The following is an 18,516-nucleotide window of genomic DNA, read 5'->3' on the forward strand; positions in this document are numbered from 1 at the left end:
TGGTTCCAGTTGCTTCAAGTATTGGTACTATCATTACTGAATGATCACATTTTTTGTATACAGTATCAGACCTAAAATAAAGTTGCTCTGATGGCTCAGTTGCAGGTTTGATCTCAGATTTTATCTAATAATGCCGATTGGTATGGAAGGAAGGGAGCTATATAAAGAGTCCATAAGTTTGCCACAAGTGGCATTTTGCATTTTAAATGATCCACTGATGCTTGATTCATAGTTTTATAGAGCAAAGGGTTTAGTCTCCTCATAGCTTGCTGTCTGAGTACCTTTGCTATAGATATGATAAAAGCTAATCAGAGAATGTCAAGGTCCTGCACTTCATTACCTTACTTAGAGGTCACTAACAATATCTCCCCTAAATACAAGAGTGAGCTGACTAGCCAGCCACAGGATGTTTTCTGGCTGGGAATGACATGGCGTGTGCTGCAGATGTGTGCAATATTCACACAGATACATGCACTGAAAGAAACACTTGGTTTTTACAAATGGTGTATTTTCAAAATATTAAATAGTTTAAACTATGTATTGATCGTAACAAAGTGTGGTGAATCTATATTAAACACAGAGGAAAGTTGTTTTTTAAAAAGAATTTTGCTTTCACTTGTGTGTGTTTTACTCTTTCTATACTGCTCTGAAACCCCAGTTGTCTTGGATATTTTTGTCCTTATTTCCCTTATCTTCTCCCCCTAAACAATTCAAGGTTTCCTACTATGTTTTGACTTTTCCCTTTCTTCCCTGAAAAGTCTTTATTCAGAAAAGCATCAAAGCAGCATAATTGAACATCCAAATTGGAAAACTCCAAATCTGTACACTTTACAAACTTCAAATCTGCACAGAAAAACTGCATTTATACATGTAAAGCAGATTATCATTTGTAAGTGCAAAGAAAAGGTGACCCTTTTTTAGAGACAGGTTGAATGTCTCATCCTGGTGTCACCTGAAGCAGTTGCCATCCAGCTGAACAAGTAAAATCAATGAGTTTGTGTATAGATCATCCTCAGACCTCCCCCAATTAGACTTGTCATGATGCTATCGTTCCCTCCCAAGAGAGCTTTCAAGGAAGACAGTCCCTTTCTTAAAAAGCTTGCTGTCCAAATTAAAACAATTAAACAAGAGGAAAGGGGAGGGAGACCAAGGCAAACCATGAAAAGAGTGAGTAGGCTGTTACAAATAGATACTCTGGCGATAGGAGCTATGTGTACAATTGGGATGATACTGAGACATTACTCCTCCTCTCTCACTAAACACATACAATAAATAATTAACAGTAAACCCCATGAACTGACTTGCTTGAAGGAACACTAAATTATGTTTTCAATGGAAAATGCAAAAAAACCCAACAAACCCCAGCACGCTTAATATTTCTGGTTTTAATTAGGAATCCTTAACAGGGAGCAAAATTAATATTAGCCTTTTGGCTCTAGATCACTCCTTTGTAGCCAATTCTATCCCCAGAGAAATAGAATATTATAGCAAGGTTCAGTCAACCCTGTAAAGTGAAAAGCTTATTATTTTTTATAAGACCAACTTTGCACATGACACGGTACAAACTTTTAAACTAACATCTGCTTTGCAGGTAGTACCCTCGATGTTGTTAATAATGCAGGAACATTATCAGAGGCAGTGGAGAACTGCGTATGGCTCTGTCCCTGAATCTAAACCAATCCCTAAAGTGATACTTTTGCACACCGAAATACATTGCACATTAACATGAACTTTGCAGTAGCCATTAATTTTTATGAGATTTTCTTCAATTTCTTTTTGTACCTACTACTAGCTTGTACAAATGAACTATTACATGGCAAAATTATAGCGTATGTGAAAGACCAAAAGTGAAGTGTGCAGTAGATACTGCTCTTCTGCGGAAGCAGACCAAAACATGCAGGACTTTTTGAAATGGCTGTTAAGGAAATAAGAACAGCCATACTGCACCAGACCAATGGTCCATCTAGCCCAGTATCCTGTTTGCTATCAGTGGCTGGTGCCAGATGCTTCGGAAGGAGTGAACAGAACAGGGCAATTTATCGAGTGATCCATCCCATCATCCAATCCCAGCTTCTGGAAGTCAGAGGCTTAGGGACACTCAGAGCACAGGGTTGCATCCCTGACCATCTTGGCTAATAGACATTGCTAGATCTATCCTCCATGAACTTATCTAATTCTTTTTTGAACCCAATTATGTTTTTGTCCCTCACAACATCCCTTAGGAATGACTATGCACTGTGAAATACTTCCTTATGTTTGTTTTTAAATTGGCTGCCTATTAATTTAATTGGTAACCCTTGTTTGTGTGTTATGTAGAGGGGTAAATTTAATATTTCCTTTTTCACTTTCACCATACTATTAATGATTTTATAGACCTCTATCATATCTCCCCTTAGTCTCTTATGCAATCAGAACAGTCCCAGTATTTTTAATCTTTCCTCATATGGAAGCTGTTCCATACCCCAATCATTTTAGATGCACATTTCTGTCATTTTTTTCCAATTCTAATACTTCTTTTTTGAGATGGGGCTACCCAAACTGTACACAGTATTCAAGGGATGGACGTACTATGGGTTTATATAGTGGTAGTACGTTATTTATCCCTTTCCTACTGTTTCCTAACATTGTTAGCTTTTTTGACTGCTGACACACATTGAGCAGATTTTTTCAGAGAGCTATCCATAATGACTCCACAATCTCTTTCTTGAGTGGTAACAGCTAATTAAGACCCCATAATTTTGTATGTATGTATTGGGATTATGTTTTTCCAGTGTGCATTACTTTGCACTTATCAGTGCTGAATTTCATCTGCCATTTTGTCACCCAGTTTCGTGAGATCCCTTTGTAACTCTTCGCAGTCAGCTTTGGTCTTAACTATTATGAGTAATTTTGTATTGTTGGCACCTCACTGTTCATCCCCCTTTCAGATCACTTATGAAAACTTTGAACAGCACAGGTCCCAGTACAGATCTATGAGGGACCCAGCTATTCACCTCTCTCCATTGTGAAAACTGGCACTATATTCCTACTCTTTGCTTCCTATTGTTTAACCAGTTACTGGTCCATGAGAGGACCTTCCTCTTACCCCTGGCTGCCTACTTTGCTTAAGAGCCTTCGGTGAGGGACTTTGTCAAAGGCTTGTTCTATTGCACTGAATAAAAGAAATTATTGCCCTTTTAATTTCTCAGTGTGTGTTTAGTAATTTTGACTAACTTTTAGTGATTAACTCTATACAAAGTAAATATTTTGGAATTAAATTTTTAACTGATCACATCCCCTGGCTTCCTAGGAGCATTGGGTGAATGGAGGGAAAGCAGCACGCACTACAGAAAAGTGGGTAGATTATACCTGCAACACAGTTCAGCTGATGCAGAGCCTCTAAAACAGTGGGCAACTTACATGCCCCAAATACTTCTGTTTCCAGACACGACTAAATAAAACATCACACAGTCTTGTAGTCGCTGTTAATGCAGTGAGAGAAAACAGAAAGGGAGCCATAGGGGCATGAAGGAGCTGACAGTTAAAATTTAGGACATAAGAAATAACCTTAGGTTTAGCATTGGCTTTTAAGGTTACTCCTGAGGGAATTCTGTGCCAAAAAAATAAAAATTCTGAGCACAATATTTTAAAATTCTGAAAAATTCTGCATATTTTATCTGTCAATAAATAAATGTGGAGGCTCCAGCATGGCAGTGAGAAGCACAGGCTATGGGCTGCAAGGAGGTGGGAGATCACCCTGCAGCCCTGCCCCTGGGACACAGACTGACACAGCGCAAGAGCCGGGCCTGCCCCAGAAACCCTCCAGGGTCCTGCCTCTCCTCTCCATGTGCACCAAGATAGCGAGCGAGGGGGACAAAGTCTCACAAGCACACCTAATCCTGGCCCCCAATCTAGGTGTGGGGCAAGCAGGCTCAGCTGGTAAGATCCAAGTGTGAAGGGGATTAGTATGGGGGAGATCCAGGTGTGGGATGGTTTCTGGGTGTGGGGGACTCAACGGGGTGGTCAGGATGCTGAGGGAATGGGGCTTGGTGGAGTAGAGCTCTGGGTGCAGCTGGTTGGGACTCAGTGGGATGGGGATCTGGGTGGGGGGCTCATCAGGGTGGTTTAGGTGTAGGAAGGTGGGGGTTCAAGTGTAGGGCACTGCGGGAGATGGTCTGGATGCAGGGGGATGGGCTTGGTGGGAGGGGGTCTGGATGCAGGGGTGAGGCTCAGCAGGGGGTTCTGGATGCAAGGGGGTGAGGCTTGGTGGGGGCTCTAAGTATGGCGGGGTCTGGATGTACAGGGGTTGGGCAGATGGGAGGAGCAGCTCCCCATACAGTGATTCCTCCCACTGTGGCTGAGGTGTGATGGGGCAAGAAGCAGAGGAGGGGGTGTGGAGCTTCCTGCGTCTGGGGGTGGGTCTGACCCAGCTCCATCCATTCCTTGCAGGGGAAGAGGAAGTTCTGTCTTCCCCAGCCCAGCTGGTACCTAGCAGCTGAGCTTGGCGCATGGTAGAAGCCACAGGCCTGGGCATCCCCAGCTGCCGCCCACCCCCCCCCCCCAGCAGAGATTTACCTCTCTGGCAGCTGCTCCAGGCACCCAACACGATGCACCCGTGCTGCTGGGAGAGGCGTGTGACCACTCTTGTGGCTTCCCTTTGCTTCCCTGTCATTTTCTGCAGGGAAGCACAGAAATCTGCGAAGGACATGAATTCTGCATGTGCACAGTGGTGCAGAATTCCCGCAGGATTATGAGGTGTATAAAATACCATAATAAACTCCTAAAGCACAACAGTACATGTGGGGCCTGCTCCTGCTCCCGCTCCCATGGAAGCAAATGTCAAAACTCCCTCTAATTCAGTGGGAGCAGGAGCAGGCCCAAGATGTCTGTTTTGTTAGAATGTGCTTTCATTTCAAATGGCACTGTCCAGTTTAAGTAGTCTCAGAATTGGTTTTCAAAGCTATAAAAAAATTCCATTTAGATATTAGTATTTATTTAAGACCAATGGAGTTGGATTATTTAGACAACCAAGATCCACTTGCCTTTCTTAAATTTATGTACAGGAAGCTTCTTAAGCTGATCTTTTCGAAGTCGATTCCTTCTTGCTCTATGTCTATCTTGCACAAATTTTGTGATCTGGAAAGAAGCAGACATAAATAAGAAGATGGAAACACAAAAGACAGCAAAAGAACAATGAAATAGCCAGTTTTGTTTTGTGAGCAACCATTCTAAGTTAGCCAAAGATGAACTGTCCCCAGGATTGGGGTAATATACAGCCATCTTTGTCCCAGCTGGACTCAAGGGCAAAGACGTATACGTACAAATAGCAGTGAAGCAGGATAATTTTACACCAGTAAGATCTCTAGGTGACCATGATACTAAAAGTGGAATGTATATTACATTTATACAGAAAATAATTTAATAGGAAATAATGGAAAACTCCTTGCTGCATCCCGTACAACCCCTCAGAAGCAACACCCTGGCTCAGGTCAATGGGGTAGAAGGTGGTGTAGTCACAGCAGTATATGGCTCATTTGGCTTGATTCTGTTTTCATTTACAGTGGTTCTATACCAGTATAACTCCGCAAGCAGATTATTTCCTGCTTAGTAGGAATTTATTCATAGCACCTAGCTTCAGTTTCCCTTTTGCTAACTTCAGGCTGTCTCCTATCTTGCTCCCTTTGATCACACAGAATAAATCATCCTGCTTTTTTTCTTACAGTCCCACAGATATTTTTAGTCTGTTACTATGTCCTGGCTTTATATGATGAGATTATTTTCGTGGCCAAATTTAGAAAGAAAATGATGAGACAGCCTTAACTACAATGGTGCTAAAAGACAAACTGAACAATCCAACTTGGAAAATGGCAGAGCTCACCATTTTGATAACTGTAACAGTTATACAGTCAAAGCAGAAGAGACTCTACAGCTAGCTACCTTATGGTACAATAAACACTGTTGAATATTTGTATTATACACAATGTTAATTTTCCTTGCCATCTGATAATCACTTAAGGAGTTGTTTTCACTTTCTGACCCCTGCTATTCTTGTAAAACTACCTCTTATCTCTTTTGTTTAATATAATGTAAGTATAAATGTAGGTATGAGTGATACAGACGAAATACACAGCGTGTTATAAACATGCTATCTCATGACAGTTTAGCTGAAATGTTGATATCAATGTAATTCTTCCCTGAGGAAAACCAACTTGCCATTTTTTGCTTTGCATTTATAGCACATTTAGATTTCCCTGTTTTGGAGACTGAACTTCCAGGCATTTTTTTTTCCAGGTGTGAACTGTGTAGTAGTAGGATTTTATGTTTGTATTTTATATAATTTAAAATAAAAAATAAAGAATAATAATGTAGCATGTATTAAATGTGTAAGTGTATGATTTGATTATATTTTGCTAGCCCTTTTTTTTGAACAGCAGAAAGGAATGCCTAATGGGCCATTGGTAAAGATGCATTAGCCAGAATTTGTGTTTGAAGCTCATTTTAAGGCAGTGACAGACCTTGAGGGTTACCATTTTGTTGAAGGTTTAGCATTTTAAAATAAGTAAAAAAATGCAATGATTGGTTGGTTTTTTTGCATTGCAATTTGATGTTTTTGTTTAAATGTTTTGTGTAAATTAATTTTGTTTTGTGTGTGAACGAGGAATGTGTGTGTTAAAAAATAAGTGTGAGGCCATTACCGGACCAGATGTTTTAGGAAGGAATCAAGGACAAATGCAAGGGCACCAGGATATTACAACATGCTCCTATAGAAATGTCAGAAAAGGGCAAATTAACAACTTTAAAAATAAAACAGGCACCTATCAATGGAAACAAAATAGCTGTAATTAAAACCAGCATGGGGTAACTCCCTAAAAAACTTAATAAAAAAACAAAATAAAAAATCAATTTAAAAAAACAAGCACTCGTTAAACAACAATTGATTACAGCATGATGGTGCAAAACTCATTGGTCCCAATGAAGGAAAATCACTACATAAACAGGGTGCCTTGCTATGAAACTTTGGGTTCGTCCTGCCAAGACTTCCCCGGAGCATTGTGTCGTGACCGACAGAACCCGACTCCTCCCTGCCCACGATCAACCTAGCTGGCCACTAGATTGATCTGGACTCTGGACTGGTAACTATAACATCGACTGGTCGGACAGTGTGTATGTGTGTGTGTGTGATTGCATGCATATGCTAATTGTTGTATTTCCAATAAATGCAATGTATTGCCTTTTCCCCTGAAAAAGACCCCGTGTGCTTCTTATAAGCATGACAACTGCAGTTAATCATCTGGGATTTAGATGCTAGACAGACTCTTATTTATTTCCTATTTAAAACTTGAGCTTCATGGGAAGAAGTGTTGGAGGACCAAATCCAACAAATCTTTTGGGAGACCATGTCTGGATTCTGTTTAGGGTTCAGTCCAGTGGCTGAAGCGAATGTCTGATTGGATATCTGAGTAACCTCTCATTCATGACTACAGAGAAAAAAGGAACAGGACACAGATCAGATGTATTTCTGCCCTCAACTTGTTAGCAGTGTTGGACAAGTTTATAGCCACGCACTGCACTGAGGTGTAAAAATCCAAGGTGGTATTTTATTTGCAATTCAGAGAGTAGGAGATGTCCTGGAGATGAATGTATTTAAATAATCTGTGATGGCTCTATCATTATAGTATCTATCCTGGTATCTTTAGATTATGTTGGTTTAGACAACTGGTCCCCTGGGAGCAATGTACTGTGGCAGTGCCCTTTTGGGTCAGCTCAGCTGCTGTTGGTTTGTTGTTTTCTCTTGCTCTAGGAAGACAGAATTGAGGGAATTGAAAGAAGTGCAATTCTAAGGAGAAATGTCCTGGTCAATTCAATTGTAGATGGCCTGAACTGATGTAATAAATTTATATCATGAAAGGATTACCTTTCACCTTACGGCTTGTCTACACGGGCAATTTACAGAGCTGCAACTTTCTCACTTGGGGGGTGTGTGTGTGAAAAAACACCCCTCTGAGCGCAGCAAGTTTCAGCACTGTAGATAGTGTAGATAGTGTAGATAGTGCACCAGCGCTGGTAACTATGCTCCCAGTGCTGGTAACTATGCCCCTTGTGGAGGTGGGTTCTGCCGTGACCACACAAGCCACGTTAAAGCGATGCTGTGGCAGTGCTTTAGCGTTGTCAGAGCAGACTAGCCCTTAGAAACAGTTGTTTGTTTCGTTTTATTTTCTTCTATAAGTGGAATAAAGCTGAAGTACTGGTAACTGTTACATTTTTACCATTCACAGTCAGTCTAAAAGACTTCTAGCAAAATGAAGTGGTGTAAACACAAAATCAATCATTTTACATTTTAAAATTCTGCTTGTAAACTTATATCCAACAGGCGGCAGTTATATGTTACACTGTTGATTTATGAGGCTCAGAATAGTTCTGATATTCCTGCCCTTCATTCAAAATGTTATACAGAGAAATCTGTCTTAAGCAACCACACAATGGATAAAAAATAGTTGCCGAGTTGAAGCGTGCTTTAAATTTAATTAAAGTCAAACAGAATTGTACTAAATTGCCTTTTTATGGCTGTATGTTCAGTGTATATATGGTGAATCTTGCCCTTTGCACTGTCTGTAATAGGTACCCTCTTGTCTTAAATGTCCTTTTGTAAAGAATCTAAAAAAAAAAAAAACAATTTAAGTACAACTAAACAAAATCAGGGCTTGCAATTCTTCAGCACACAATCTGACCTAGTAGACATCTGTCAGCATCCCAAAGTTCACCTGGAAATATTTATATCCCTCTCTTTATATTTATAGTTCCATATGAAAAATTAAAGTTAACATCATAAGGAGATTAATGGAAGCAGAGGAATCCAGACCTCTCAGAGGCATTGTTTCAGGCTATCTGCAGACAAAGAAAGTATTTTATACTTGGTTCACATTTGGAAGGTTAAATTTAGATGACTTTTAACACCAAGGAGGAGTTTACAGACCTACCCTTCTCTCCTGCTTCTCCCCTCTGACTCTACAAAATGTATCTTAAAGTTACTTGGGAGTGTCGCATGGCATTGAACCAACTATTTCCGTGCGCAAGTCTACATGTGTTGTCTACTATCAGAAAGGTCCAACCCACAGAATATATCTATGACCTTCTTGGCCTTCACTTAACTCCAATTGTCTCTATCTTGCTTGCTTTTAATCTGGGAAGTCGCACTATTACTTGGGAAACTGCCTTCTCTCTACCACTCTCACATGATGTTAGGAACATGCAGCGCTTACATAGCATTCTAGGTATCTAGTAATAGCCCTGTACTACGGAGGGGGAAGCTCAGGAAGGGAAGCTAAGTGACTTAAGCAGGATCTCAGATCTGCCTTATCCAGAGGACTAGATGCCTTATACCGACGGCCAAAAAGATTTTAAAAACTAGCTCCAGAACAGAGAGTTTTCTAACTGGCATTGGTGGAAAAAGTGGAACATCTCATCCCCCCCACAAGAATCCAGAACAGAAGCTGTAGCCCAAGAAGATTGTGTAGCAGAGCCATTCGGCTATTCTGAGCAAGGGACTCAGAGGATGTAGTCACAGTGCCTCAGCTGTGCCTCACCAAGTGGCTTGCTCCCCAAAAGTAATCCTGTCTAGCCCTTAAGGCTTGCACAGACAGTTGTTTGGTCCCAAAATCATGCAGGATAGGGCTTTCATTTCAGCAAGTGTCAGTTAGGCACCACCACAGTGCTGCTATCCCATTCAATTGTTATAAAACTGTGCTAATTCAGAGCATTGACCTTTTCTACATCGACATCAATAGGTCCTACACTTAAAGGGCAGACCTAAAAAGGACAAATTGTTCAACTTGTATGTATGGCCTTTGCTTGGATATTCTGCTGCCATCCCAACAAAATTCCACATATATTTCCTGTAACACGGTTAATGTTATTTGTAATGCAGAAACCTGTCTTTTCTACTGTCAGGGTAATAGCTGCAATTCTAAGGAGATGTGGCCTTTTGATGAGTTCAGTCTGGCTTTTGTTAATATCAGTCTTGTCCCTTGCTGACCTACATAAATCAGTCTATAAAGAAGTTAATTTCTTGCCCTGAAGAAGACTTCCCTGAAGTTCACAAGGAAGCTTTAGGAGCTGTTCTAACACCAAGATGGAGTATGAGCAGCTGAATTGGTGGCAAAAGTCTACAAGAAGGCATGAAGAAGCACCTTTAAAGAAGAAAGACTCTCTACTGATGAGGCATCCATGATGGAAACCTGGGGTGAAATTCTCATTCTACTGAAATCAAGCTCATAATCTATTTTCTCTAGAGACCATTCATTATTTTATATATTTTTCTCATATCCACTTATTCATCTCCTTTGAAAAGATTAGCATTATTTACCTTACAATCTTTCTTCATATGAGGGTTTTTCCATGCCCTCTAATCTGAGATGGGGTGACCAGTATTGCACACAGTATTGTAGATAAATGTAAATCTAGTACCACTGATTTACATAATAGTATTACAATAGTTTCTGTATTGGTCTCCATCTCATTCTTTATGCACCCTAACATCTTGGTTGCTTTTTTGAACTTCAGCTTCACACTGAGCAGATGAACAGAGGTGCTGGAGTTGGAGCTGCAGCACTGACAATTTAAGAGAAAAGGCTGTTCTTGGAGCATTCTCCATGAGGGCCATCATCCATGGAATTTATTAACCCCTTGGCTTGAAGTATCTGAATCTGCTGACCTTCAGGACACACTGAACTATCTACTTACCCATGCTATTGGGGGAAGAACGACAAAATGGTGTTTGTGGATAAGGCAAGGTATTGTTTGGGCTTGAGGTAATCTCTGGTTGGTTATTTTCTTCTTCTCTGGATTTGGGAAGAGGAAAAGTTTTAATCTTTTGTGTCATTGATGATGTTTTAATGGTGCCAAAGGTGCCTACAACCAAGGACAGGCACTTTTAAAATTATAATTTAATTTGAATTTATAATTCAAAATAACTAAAATAACCATCAATGTAACATGAGTCATCACTGAAAGAGTTGTAAAAATGCACCATAGTGCATTTGATGTGGAAGCTGCTTCTTATGGAAAAGGAGAATTATGAATGACCAGAGACTCTGATCAGAGAACAGTTGGGGAGCGAGTCTCTAAGTTACTCACCCAGTTGAAGGGCATGTCTACACTACAAAATTGTTAACCTAGCTGACACTGGTGTAAAGCCACTGCAGTAATTTCTTCCTTGCATTGGCAGTGCATATCCTCACCAGGAGCACTTGCGCTGATTGAACCGTTAATGTGGGGCATTGTAGCACAGCTTCTGAAAGGGAGCAACAATCTATGTAAGCAACGCAGTCTCTACGTCACACTGCGTAAAACTAACTACCTTGACTATACCCCTCTCATGGAAGTGGAGTTAAGTTGTGTAGTGGGCAAGTTACATCGTCAGGAACGAAATTTTAGTGTAGACACTTACATAGTTAGGTTGACATAAGATGCCTTGTGTTTACCTCACTCTGTATTGCAGACCAGGGTGAAAATTCCTGCTAAGAACTGGACTGAAAAGTTCAAATTCAAATCATAGGTAACTTCCAGCCCAGTTCTTTGGGAGGAGCAGTGATGTGCTTGAGGGGACTCTCGGGGTATGTCTACACTGCAGAGGGGAATGATCCTCCCAGCCTGGGCAGACAGACTTGTGTTAGTGGGGGGCTCGCGCTAGTGCACTAAACATAGCAGGGCGGACGTTAGGGCTTGGACTGCAGCTCAGGTCTCAAGATGGGGTGGGGGGTGGGTTGCAGGGGCTTGAGAGTAGTCTGAGCTGCAATGTCCACACTGATGTTTTTAGCATGCCAGCTCAAGCCCCACAACTGCAAGTCTGTCTGCTCAGGAGCTCCCAGCTGCAGTGTAGACATACCTTTAGGCGCTCTCAGCAGCCCCTTGTTAAAAATTTTCAGCCAAACTGACAGGAAGCTTGAGACGTTTCCCTGCTTCTGATGGAGTTCACCCTCCCTCTCTGTATTCTACTAAATCATCCCTGCCACAGATGGCTTACCCCTGGGGCTCATGAATGTTTCTGAAGAGCAAGTCTTTCGTTTTTGCAATGTACCAGATTGCACCAGACGTCAGGTATTTTCCAAAAGTATTCACAGGGAAGGCTTCCCCACTCCCCCACCCCAGCTGTTCTAACAAGGTCTTTACCCCAAGCCCAAGGTTGAACAGTCTGCTAGACTATTAATCAACTCAGGATACTTTTCAGGAACAAAATAAAAATGTTCCCAGCATGAGGCATTTAGTATGCTTGGCAACTGGAGCTGTTCGTTATGGTTAGATACCACGATAGGCACATCAGAGAGAGAGAGAGGAAAGTATTTTATTTAAATGAATTGTCTCCCCAGTCCCTCTAGGGCAGGGATCAGCAACCTTTGGCACACGGCCCGTCAGGGAAATCCGCCAGTGGGCCGGGACGGTTTGTTTATCTGCAGCGACCGCAGGTTCGGCCGATCTCCGCTCCCACTGGCTGTGGTTTGCCGTTCCAGGCTAATGGGGGCTGCGGGAAGTGGTGGCCAGCACATACCTTGGCCCATGCCACTTCCCACAGACCCCACTGGCCTGGAATGGCGAACCGCAGCCAGTGGAAGCTATGATCGGCTGAACCTGCGGATGCTGCAGGTAAACAAACCGTCCTGGCCCGCCGGCGGATTTCCCTAAGATGCCAAATGCTGCATGCCAAAGGTTTCCAATCCCTGCTCTAGGATGACCAAATAGCAAGTGTGAGAAATCGGGATTATTTTTTTTTCAGGGGCAGGGGGTGTAGTTGCATATATAAGACAAAGCCCCTAATATCAAGACAGTCTATATAACATCTGGTCATCCTAAGTCCCTCTAATGTCCTATCTGTAACACATATACACTGTTGGGAGACAAGGTCTATCACAAGGTTAAGGGGGAATATTTTTGTACAAGCTCCTTGTTGAAACATTTGCAGCACATCACTGGTCTCCAGTCAGGAGGAATTCAGTGGCGATATTCCCTGTGCAACTGGGTCCTAGGATGACACTAAACTTAGTATACTTGCTGGCTGCTGCAGCTCCTCTCATTCAGTGAGCTAGAACAATACTTTAAAGAGAGCTAGCATGGAAGAGAAATTCCTTTTGTAGGGCAGTTGCTATGGCTTTGATTCCCTTTAAACAAAGAAGATTGCTGACTGACAAATAAAGAAAAGCAGGACTGTGGTATAGAGGGTGCTTTGAATTCTTACCATGAACTGAATGACACAAGTTTTGAAGGTGAGTACAATCAGTTTAAATACTACCTGAAACTTTATTTGTTTCTTTAAATAAGCATCCAGGGCCATACTCATTTCAGTTGGCTACAGTCCTGTAATTTTTTGTTTTGTTTTGTTGAAGGAAAAAGATTAAAGAGCAACACCTACCATAAATATGACAATGAGTATAAGGCAGATTCCCACTATAATTAGAAATGGAATTAAGTAATACTCCAAAGGAAGACTGAACTCTGGGATTAACATAATATGGCCACTGTGGGGGAAAGAAAAACAATTTTAAAATGAATTAAACTTTAACAAACAGTGAAGCTTACAACAGAAATTCAAAAGGGTAAAGTCATCAAAAGAAAAATTAGCATCTTCAGGCACATAAAAGGAGTATCTATAATATGAAAATATTCAGCCACTTTTTTTTAAAAGGTCAACACAGTCAGTGTAATACTAATGAAATAAATAGGTAAAACTGCAATCATTAGAATCAATATACTTGTCAGGGTGAACTCCTGGCCCCAATTAAGTCAACTGGAATTTTGCCATTGGTTTAAATGGAGCCAGGGTTTTACCCCTAATGTGCATTCCAATTCACCATGAAGACATTCAGCTGAAAATAGACTGTGTATACCTGTTTTAGAATGAGTCAGTTTTAAATGGTCATTGTCTCCTCTAGTTAACGAAGTAGAACCTTGCTAATTTGCATGAATAACTGGGAGACCTATGCAGTCTTGTAACTGTTATCAGGCCCAGGATACTAGACAAAGTGGGTGAAGATAGTATCTTTTACTGGACTAACTCTATTGGCTGTTGAATTTACACAGAGCTTTTCTTCAGGTCTGGGAAATTTTCTCTGAGGAACTGAACCTGGGCCTTGAGGTAAGGACTTTCTGAACTTGAAGGCTGCTCCTTTCCTGTGAATGTCTTAAAGGAGGGTAGGTGTGGGGAGAGACATATTTTGGTTGTGTTTTTGTTTCCCCTTTGTTGGATCCTTTCCAATCGTCAATATAACTGTTTACTATCCTGGGGCATATTTTGCTGGCATTTACAATCATTTGACCTTACTGAAGACAATGACACTGCACAGTTAAAACGGATTGCAGAATTTGGCTCACAAAGTCTCAGATACTGGTGATAAGCAGGAAAGAACTCAGCCTGGCGGTTATATCCTATGCTGAGTTTGCAGAAATGGCAAGTAGGAAAAATCTTTTCATATGTGGACAGAGCATACTTGAAATAAAAATAACGGAGGGACAAAAAACACAGAACCCCAAGTGCAATTTTTAGTTGCTTTCCCAAGTTATACCATGTTTAAGTGACTCACCTAAGTTATACAACAAAAAAACAGATACCCTGTAACTCACTCTCATATACCAGTCACTGGACTATGCTGCCTTCCAAGCTACTGAAAACTTGCCTAGTGTTGTGGAAAGGTTTGCAAACCTTAGTAATCTTGCCAAACCTAGCTCAAATTTTAGAGGCAAGCTTTGCACGTGTTTATTACAGCTGCATTAATTCAAAAATCTTTCTGTTTTAAAACTGCAAAGATACATAAGTATAAGAGAGAACCTATATTCCAGCATGATTTCATATATTGCATCAATATTCAGTGACTGCAAACACTTGTTTCCCTTCCCATGAATGCCCTGAAATAACATAGAGCCATAAAACAATATCTGATGTGAAACAGTTAGCAGCATGGCTCATGTGTGCCATTCAATCAGACTGTAAGAGGACTCAACTGTAGAGTAATTCCCATAGTCTCTACAGTTCACATATAGAATTACTTTCATGCTGCTTCATTTTTGTGAGTTGCAGCCTCCAAGAACTGGCAAAGCCAATATCTTAATTTATGTTGCTATTCCATTTGCCTGATACTACCACCCCGACTTCTGTGGCACCTTTCCCTGTATCCTGGAGAGTAGAACAGACTTTCCTCTGACTTCAGTACTAACGTAGCTACAATAGCTAGAAGGGCTTAGCTAGACTAGGGTAGTTAGCATTCTACCCTACAAACTCGTATGTCACCTGCACTCCCACAGTCTATCCAGCAGAGTCCTGAGGTTGGGTCCTTACAAAGTTGAGTCTCTCATGTCAGCAGGACGTGCTGCTGCTGTGAAACCAGGAGGAAGAATTTTGTTTAGACTTGTGTTTTTGTAGCAACTATCCAACTGAGTGACTAAAATTCAGTTCAGGCCTATTTCTCTTAGGACAGCCTTGAAAAATGTTCCGTGTTCAGAGAAAATAATACTACTGGATGGGCATGTAACTTTTTAAATTTTCAGTCATCATGGTGAAGAGTGGGATTTTGGGCTTGGACTGGTGAATTTTAATTACAGTTGTATAAGATTTTATATTAGGCTAATATTGGAAGATGTTTGGGGTTGGTATCTGTTTACCTTTGTATGATCTAAAAGTACAGCTGGGGGTTTCTAAGTCTTTCAGTTGACAGACCAACAGGGGTGAAAAATGTGGGGGGGGGGGAGGGAAGCCAGCCTACCATCAGTATGAATAAGTGAGCATTTTTATCATAAATTCATAAATGTGTAACTTTATCAGTGATTACACCATTATTTTAATTATAGTAAATACATTAAAGTTTGACAAATACATGAGGTTAGTTTTGAGTAAACATGCTGAATGTGAAATTTAGATGATGCTTCCCCTAAGCTAATTTCTAATGTGCAGTATCCTTTAAGAATGTGAAAGTGGCCACAAATATCTTATGAATCTCAAGAAGCCTGCCAAAGTACTAGTCAGGCTGACAGGCTCAAAAAATAGTATTCAGTAAGCATTCGTCAAGGGAACTTAAAAACTTAAGAGCAACTACATCTTTGCTGCAGCCAGTCATAACAACTGTGGCCCTAAAGTAAAGAACTACTGAAAAGTCTGATTTTGTTTTTTATTTTTGCAATTTCAGATTCTTAGACTGGCCACTCTGTCAGAGCATCTATTTATTTAAAAATACTTACCACATAATCTTATAGGGATCAAGCATCTACAGTCAATGTTTAAAGTATAGAGGGTGAAATCCTGGCCCACAGTGAAGTCAATGGCAAGCCTTCCATTGACTTCAGTTTGGCCAGGATTTCATCCAGAAAAAAATTCTTGATCTTCAGTAAAGGTTAAACAGAGGTGATAACAATCCAAGGAATGATGTTACTGCATATTAAGTTACATATTTAAAAAGGTAAATACTTACCCCTTTTCATAAGTGAATTCATATTTCAGTGAATTAGCTGATGTCTCACCAATAAAGACGGATGGAATATCAATTTTCTTTAAAACTTCAACTGTACATAAAAAGAACAAAAGACTAGCACTGACATACAGAACTCAGCCTCTATGGGCACACCAATAATTAAGATTGTCTTATAAAGAGCCATGAAGACTTCATGAGACAATCAGTGTGTGGAGACCTCTTCTAAGATAGACTTAGTATACAATATGCTATTAATACATTCTGTTAACTAAAGTGTCCATCTACAAAACGATATCCTGTGCTACTAGTAGTGGTATCTTAGAGTTGCTGTCTGTGCAAACATCAACTGATAATTCTTCAAAAATATTTAAGATAACAAGAAATCCTTTGGTAAATTACAGTTTAACCAAAGCATTACTAATTATAGCCAGACCCCAGCTGGTATAAATTGGCATAGCTTCATTGACTTCAAGGAGCTATGCTGACTTATACCAGCTGAGGATCTGGTCCTATATATGTTCCACATTTTCATCTAAATGAAAGCAGTGGAGATGACTTTAGGCTGGAAAAAGTCCAAAAGTAGAAAGGAGGGAATGAGCAAGCCCAACCTCACTACTCATGTCTCACAAGAAATCTGACTGAAGGAAAGCAACATCCCCCTGCCCCCTCCTCCCCCCATCACAGAATACAATCACAAAAACTTGCAACATTTCTCTTGACCTCAGGTAGGGAACTCTCTGTAGTAAAAAAACCAAGTGAAAGAGAGGAAACAAAATTATAGATGCTCTACTAACTTACACTAGTTCATTTCAACAGTGCTTCATCTTATTTCAGAAAATATATAAATATTGGTCTTGAGTTAATACTATATTATAAGGTTTGAAATGGAAAGGGTTTCCACAGGCAGGTTTCAACTGTATAATATTCTTACACACTTTGAGGTGTCAATGGTGCATCTGAAATAGAAATAGCTTTGTCGTGCTCTACCAACTCAATAAATCCATATAATACATTTTGTGCTACTCTATGGTCCATCTCAATGTGTCTTACACATAGGAGGAACAACTCACCAAGCGGGTTCAATTTCACTAAAGTCAATGGAATGGCAACTGCTTAAGTCAATAGTGAATTTGGCCCTGTGAGAAAGGGACATACTAGTCCCTACTTGACAGATGGAGACACAGAAGTGTAGAAAGGTTCAGGTCTAAATTTTCAAAAGCAGACTCCAGTTTTGGATCCTCAGTTTGACACTTCAGGCCTGAAGTGTCAGAGGTGACTCCCAGTCCTGTGGCATAACTATAACTACAGGCTGCCACTCAAGTAAATATATAAAGGTACATATTAAAAGAGAGGTGCAAATGTAGGGCAGCTAACAAGGCAGGCTTCATTTATGTATTAAGTAAAGCTGTGTGAACTATCTGGGTTTGCTTACTTGGTTTCAGTTCATGTGGATTTGCACCTGTGACTTTAAGTTTCAAGGTTGAATGAATCCAAAGTTCCAGTGAAATTTGGTTGACATCAAAGTGTTCAGGTTTCCCAGTATGGAATCATACTTTTCTGATTGCAATGCAAAAAATGTATAATGGCCTGTGGTCACTTGAAATTGTTTCAAAGGTTTCTTGCAAACCTCTCTTGCATTTTGAGTTTATAGCTAAACTTGAAACCAAGCAAGCATCACATGCTTGGGGATTTCACTTAGAACACTTCTTACAGCTTTCCCACAATTTAGTGTTTTGTCTGTTGAAAGTGAATTTCTCAGCTCACTGAAAGGTGTCTCTTTATCTGGAAATAGTGTTTGTTCACAGTTATGCTCCTGTTCAGTACTCAATCAGCTGAAGAAAAGTGAAGGAAAAGGATCAAAATATCACAGAAAATTAACAGCACTAAGACAGAAGCAATATTTTGGATCTATCCAAAATATGCAATAATAGAAATTGAATATTTTTTCCTTGGCAACAGTGGTATTATGTGGCAGTGTGCTACTTTAGAGATAAAGAATATTTTAAACCCTCAACAGTAAATCACATGAACACTTTCTCATTAAACACTGAAATACATATCACGAGAGGAAGCTGACATTTCAACCACC

General features: G+C 40.4%; 1 protein-coding gene across 3 annotated transcripts in view; it reads right to left on the minus strand.

The window, feature by feature from the left end:
- The window catches only part of RNF13 (ring finger protein 13), a 103,179-nt gene that overhangs the window by 19,374 nt on the left and 65,289 nt on the right, over positions 1 to 18,516 (minus strand). For all 3 annotated transcript variants that reach the window (XM_074963782.1, XM_074963784.1, XM_074963785.1), the window contains 3 exons: positions 16,428 to 16,518; positions 13,382 to 13,487; positions 5,022 to 5,115 (listed from right to left, as the gene is read on the minus strand). In XM_074963782.1, the coding sequence (XP_074819883.1) occupies positions 5,022 to 5,115; positions 13,382 to 13,487; positions 16,428 to 16,518 (291 nt within the window). The remainder of the gene's footprint in view (positions 1 to 5,021; positions 5,116 to 13,381; positions 13,488 to 16,427; positions 16,519 to 18,516) is intronic.

This window comes from Natator depressus, chromosome 9 (assembly GCF_965152275.1).
Source record: "Natator depressus isolate rNatDep1 chromosome 9, rNatDep2.hap1, whole genome shotgun sequence".
NCBI classification, from domain to species: Eukaryota; Metazoa; Chordata; order Testudines; family Cheloniidae; genus Natator; species Natator depressus.